The sequence below is a fragment of the Formica exsecta genome, unplaced genomic scaffold (assembly GCF_003651465.1).
Source record: "Formica exsecta isolate Colony F162 unplaced genomic scaffold, ASM365146v1 scaffold109, whole genome shotgun sequence".
Taxonomy (NCBI): Eukaryota; Metazoa; Arthropoda; class Insecta; order Hymenoptera; family Formicidae; genus Formica; species Formica exsecta.
Genome location: NW_021848428.1, coordinates 7,496 through 13,895, shown reverse-complemented (window position 1 = coordinate 13,895; position 6,400 = coordinate 7,496). Strand labels below are relative to the sequence as shown.

Sequence of the window (6,400 nt, the reverse complement as noted above, 5' to 3'; positions counted from 1 at the left end):
TATATTGTATAATCAACTTTTATACTTATTACTTCAATATTTCTTATATTGCTTGTGTGTATATGTACACTTTTTTTTATTTTAAAAATTGAATCTGGAAACTTGTAAAATAAAATAACGCTAAATGCTTAGACGTTTAACTTAAATACTTTTAATCTAACTTTTATCAGAATTGTTAAAATACATCGATCGAAAGGACCAATATTGTGTTTATAGCTTTCTGCTTATGAACTGCGAGCCAAGTAAAGTTAAAAGAATCGATGCTTCGGTAAACGGCACTCCTGCTTGTCTACACACGTACTCTTGATGTGAAACCCCGTCGAGTCTCTCTGAATAGAAAAATTGTTAATCGTGTAAACGGCTGGCGATAGTAAAAGAGTACTATATCCCTTTGCACGCGAGGCCGTAAATGGCGCGTAATGCACGCTGTACTTCAATACATCGCGTGTAACACCGACACATATGACGCTGATGCTTTCATGATCTACAACATGATACATACGAACAATTACGACCGACATACGCGAATATCATGCAGCGTGACCGGAGAACGTCACGCAGTTGTCAAAACATCAATCATGATAAAAATGTATGCGCATAATCACACGCATAAAAAAATATCTGGATTTTTATAACCGATTTTATTATATGATTAAATTCTCTCCTTACGTTGGCAAATTGCTGCAAAGAGAGATCCACAAACTTTCCGACCGTGAGTGTCAAGTATTTCTGGGATCTTGTAATCATTAGAAGAACATCTTGATGCTGGTTCCGATTCAATTCGTACCAAAGCGATTCATACGCCGCATCGCCGATCATTCTGCTCTGTAACATAACATAAAAAATTTTTGTCGTAGAATAGCATCCGGTATGATTTACAACGTGTATTGCATACTGACTTTTGTGCTGAGATACTCTCCGATGAAACAAAATATAAATGCATCTAAGCAGATGACAACATAAAATAACACCGATTTTATTAATATTGTCGATCCACCCGGGACACCGATTGACTAGAAATTTTGAAATAATCTTGTATATATCGAAAAATGATTAAATTTACGTTATTACAGAATACTCACAATCACCATCAGAAATCCTAGACAACAAATAACCAGAGTGTTTGAGACGAATTGTATCAGCGCGATGCTTGAGAAGAGGCCCTCGATGTTCTTGGAGAACGAGATAATTCTCTGATGACGAGCGATCAACGTTTTCATGATACTTTCGGTGACACCTCGCTCGATGTTCTTCCGCGTGATTTCACTCAACTTTTGTCGCACTATATCGATCTGTCCACAGACGTGAAGCACCTAAATGTCACGATATGCACTCGGTTCAATTTTCACGCCTGATATAAGAAGCACGAAAATTCTCTGATAGTTTATATTATTAGTTTATTTCTCAGATTAAAAAAGAAATAACGCATTAATTATTTATATCTGTTATTTCATCTTGGTTAAAATATTTTTCATTATATGTCATATCGGAGCTATTTTTTTTCTAGAAACATCGATATATTATAAAAAGCACTTACTAGTGTTATTAGCAAGGAGTTTAACACGCCTACCGTACTAGCTGCGCTGGTCTGATGTACAAATTGTGTAACTAAAATAACAATATACATTGACGTGCTCTTGATCTCAAAAGGTAACTCCATCTTGAGAAAGAGCTCTCGAGAATCGGTCTGATTGCTATTCTTATACCTAAGCAGAGTACCGATAGCATAGAGAAACACTGACATCGCGTATATAGTGATTATCAAATTGGAGAACCGACGAGAGATGTAAGCTATTCTGGTCATTGTGTACTCTTCGGAGATATCGCGTCTCTTCCAATCTTCGACTACGCGCGCTATGATTTTATTCAGCAGACTATAACATTTGAGAAAATATTGAACGATACATAGAACGGCAAGATGGATTATTTCGTGAAATCATTCCGATTCGAAGCAAAATTTAAGAAATTTATTTATACTAAAAGTTATATTTTCACAATTTTCAATCTCAAATCTAAGATATGAAGATCCTGCGATCCCTGCGATCTGCTTGTTTTGCAAATCGTACTTAGCTATAAGAAAGCTTACTGAGCGTTGAACATGAAAATAATCAGCTTGATAAACAGAAGGCTGTAAGCCAGAGTTGCGCTCAATACGTCCATCAGGATAAAAAGATCCTCTTCGCCAAAATGCATGATCAAGTATCGATATTGAAAAGTCTGAAACACTGCCATCGAGGATAGGCACAAGATTTGGCGCAAAATTGCGTATGACGTGTCTGGCCATACGCCGATTGCGCGCAGACCAAACTCTACAGAGTGACACACGGTATTCATCGAGTCTATCTCGTTATTCATCGAATCGAAATAAGTGAGACACGATAGCACTAATTTTAACTCAAACAAGAAAGAGAGAGAGAGAGAGAGACTCGCTCTAGCCCGGGATTATCTATGTCGTACGATTATTACTATACGTAACTTAAATATTTTGCAATAAAACTACAACGCGGTTGCACATCCAATTTCGTAAAGTCATCGGTTAGAGGAAGAGTGTCGAAACTTCAGATCGCAGCATGTTCGATAGCCGTAATCCAGTCGTGGGTGAATATAGTCGGTCGAGAGGTCTGAGCGAGACTAAAATTTTCTGTGGATTAAGCACTCGAATAACTCCCATCTCTGCCATAGCCGACCAATAAAGATCGTTTATTACGTATTTCTATCGCGTAATTATTTCCATCTTGGAAGTTGCATGAGGAAAAAGATTATAAACCGATATATCTCCAATGATTATAATAATTGCAAAAAAAAAACAACCACGCGAAGACATCTATGCATTTTCTCATGTACGCATCGCTCGGACGCTGTCTGTCATTTGCATTAAAAATGCAAGGCAAACGTTCACCACCATGCTGAAAGACTCGCGCTGTACTCAACATTATAATTTCGTATAATTCAAATAGCACGAATAATATATACCAGGTACCGTAAACGCAAAGGTTGATTTTAATCATCAATCTGAACGTGGTTATCCACATCTTTTTCCCAAAAGACGAATAGAAACTTGGAAGATTACTCGGGACACGTTATCAACCAACTTCTCTAAAATCTCCTCGCGACCACAACTGTCACAGCTCTGTGTCATTTAACATGGACCAAACATTATTTGTCAAATATATGGTCTGCTTTACAATACAAAAAAATACAGCTATAATTTCAAAGACAATGTTTTTTTGTAATGTAATATATTACATATATAAAATAGGAGAAAGGGGCAATATATAAAATTAATTTTATATAATACTTTTTATATAAAATTTTTTTGTGTATATGTACTTATATCTTTGTATATTTTTTTCATTATTTTTTGAAAATCTCTCCAGACACTCATATTTTATAAGATAAAATGGTACTTTGACATTAGATGACTAAATTTAGTCGTTAATTAAATGCTTTTATTTTGATTTCACAGAGAATCAAGTATCTTATTTTATCAGAACTTGATGTGTTTCAATAAACGATATCTCTGGTCGTCTATATATGTCTCTGACTAAGAAAATTGCTAATCGTGTAAACGGTTGGCGGTAGGAAAATTACTCTCTTTCCTTCTGCACGCAAAGATATAATGTACGATAGGGCTTCAATACATCGCGTGTAGCACCGACATATATGACACTGAAGCTTTCATGGTCTACAACATGACAGAAGCAATTACGATCGTCATACGTGTATATATATCATATCGGCATCATGTGACTGGAAAATACCGTTTCGTTGCTATAACATTATTTACGTTCACGTTCTACGCACAAATAAAACACGCCTACATTTTTTTACTCTTATTATCACATTAAATGCTTACGCTGGCAAATTGCTTCAAGGAAAGGTCCATGACCTTTCCGATCGTAAGCGTCAAGTGCTTCTGCGATCTTAAGATTATGAGAAGTATATCTCGATTCTGATTCGGGTTTAATTCGTACCAAAGCGATTCGTACGCTGCGTCGCCGATCATTTGGCTCTAAAATATTATGGTAAATTTTTCTCACATATAACACAGCATACATCGTATTCGATATGTTTGTTAAACAGTATATACCAACTTTCGTGTTGAAATGCTCTCCGACGAAACAAAATATAAATGCCTCCAAGCTGATAAGAACGTAAAATAACACTGATTTCATTAACACCGCCGAACCGCCCGGGACACCGATAGACTGAAATTTTCAAAAATGCCTTGCCTCCCAAAAAGATTATGTCATTTCGATTATGTACTTACGATCACAATGATAAATCCTAGGCAGCAGATAACCAGAGTATTCGATATGAATTGTATCAGTGCGATATTCGAAAAAAGCGCCTCAATGTTCTTGGAGAACGAGATGATTCTCTGATGTCGGACGACCAACATTTTTACGATGCTATCACTCGCATCTCGCTCGATATCTCTCCGCCTGATTTTACTCAATTTTTCTCGCACTATGTCAATCTGCCCACCCACGTGAAGAACCTAAATGTCACGGAATGCATATCAATTCATTTTGATATATACGTATAACGAAAATTAACATTATTTTTAATTATCACCTATTATTTATTGATAAATTTCTGAAATGGTTTCTTAAGTCCCCAACTTTCTTTTTTTTTTGTCTGCGTTGCACTAATATTTTTCAACAATTTTCGGAAACACTGACATTTTTACGAGAGAATGCACTTACCAATGTTATCAACAAGGAGTTCAAGACACCGGATATACTAGCCGCACTTGTCTGATGAACAAACTGTATAACGAGAACAGCCACATATACCGATGAGCTCTCGATTGCGAATGGCAACTCCATTTTAAGGATGAGCTCTCGAGCGTCGGTTTGATTATCGCTTCTGTGTTTCAACATGGTGCCGGTCGCGTAAAGGAACACCGACATCGCATACGAGAAAATTATAAAGTTGGAGAAACGATAAGAGATGTAGGCCATCCTGGTCATCGTGTAATTATCTGAAACTTCACGCTCCTTCCAATCGTCGACCATGACCGTTATAATTTCGTCCAGCAGACTATAACGGATTATTTGAAGTAATATTGACCGATAAAACTAATGCGAAGCATTGTCGAAGTTGACATAAATCAAAAAAAATGCAGAGCGTAAGAATTATGTAAAAATTTTAAATCGTATTTTGCGTTTGGCCATTTCGAATCTAGGATGTACGCAATCCGACGTGTGCTTGTATCGCGTTCTGAACTTAATTCTGTGCTCAGTATACATGCAAATGAAGAGAGCTTACCGCGCGTTGAACGCAAAAATAATGAGTTTGGCAAACACAAGGCTATAAGTAAGCGTTGCGCTTAGTACGTCCATGAGGAGCGGTAGATTCTCCTCGCCAAAGTGTACTATCAAATGCTGATACTGAAAGATCTGAAACACCGCCGTCGAGAATATACAGAGGAATCGCCGTAAAATTGCGTACGACGTGCCCGGCCATACGCCGATTGCGCGCAAACCGAACTCCACGGAATGACACACGGCACTCATCGACTTTATCTCGTTCTTCATTGAGTCAGTCGAATAAAAGTCAGCTTTACAACAATATTATAGCACGTGATTTATCATTAAGTTTAGTTTATTCCGCTTTCCTCTTAGATCTAAATATTGTAGGTAACACTACAGTCTACAAAAGAGACATGATTGCGCTAACAGAAAATTATCTAACTCTAATATTTAATGCAAATAATTAACACAGCATTGAAACTACGACACGGTTGCACTGATGAAACGTCAGATTTCGTATTATCGGTTAAAAGACGAGCTTCAAAATTTCCGATCCATAATCTTACTCCAGTTGTGGTTGGTTGGAAGGTCTTAGTAAGACTGTAAAATTCTATATATTGAACAATCAAGTGACTACCACCTCAATTGTAATCGACCAATAGAAATTACTCATCGCATATTCCCTTCACATTTTTTTTATTATTGAGGTCATGAGTAAAAGCTATAAAACCGATGCATCGGTAATTGACAGGGTCGCAAAAAAAGAAAAGACAGAGAAATACAAAAGTGCTCGTGCACCCTCATCGTGCACGCATCATTTGATCGCTGACCGTTATTTGCATTAAAAATGTAAAAGAAATATTTTTCACTGTGTAATGGTCCTAAGAGTTCTGAGACATGCTTTTATTATCATGATGTAAATACTACGGTTGACGATGAATATGGTAAGATTTTGTAAAATGAAGACTGTCTCTATCCAAGTTTGAACGTCGTTGCTCGTATCTTTTTTTTAGAAGGCGACGAGAGAAACTATTAATGTATTAATTAATATTTATATTTATATTAATATTAATATTGAGATAATTAATAATAATATTAATTCTATTAATATTATAAAAACATGTGTAGAATAAGCTGTTATA

At 36.4% G+C, this 6,400-nt stretch overlaps 1 protein-coding gene across 1 annotated transcript in view; it reads right to left on the bottom strand.

Moving 5' to 3' along the window:
* LOC115235060 overlaps window positions 1-6,400 on the bottom strand; it is a 24,216-nt gene that overhangs the window by 10,329 nt on the left and 7,487 nt on the right. Inside the window, 11 exon segments of the mRNA XM_029806602.1 lie at window positions 670-825; window positions 1,083-1,313; window positions 1,619-1,874; window positions 2,087-2,225; window positions 2,845-2,906; window positions 3,642-3,685; window positions 3,857-4,012; window positions 4,095-4,208; window positions 4,710-5,046; window positions 5,275-5,566; window positions 5,743-5,858. Coding sequence (XP_029662462.1) covers window positions 670-825; window positions 1,083-1,313; window positions 1,619-1,874; window positions 2,087-2,225; window positions 2,845-2,906; window positions 3,642-3,685; window positions 3,857-4,012; window positions 4,095-4,208; window positions 4,710-5,046; window positions 5,275-5,566; window positions 5,743-5,858 — 1,903 coding nt within the window.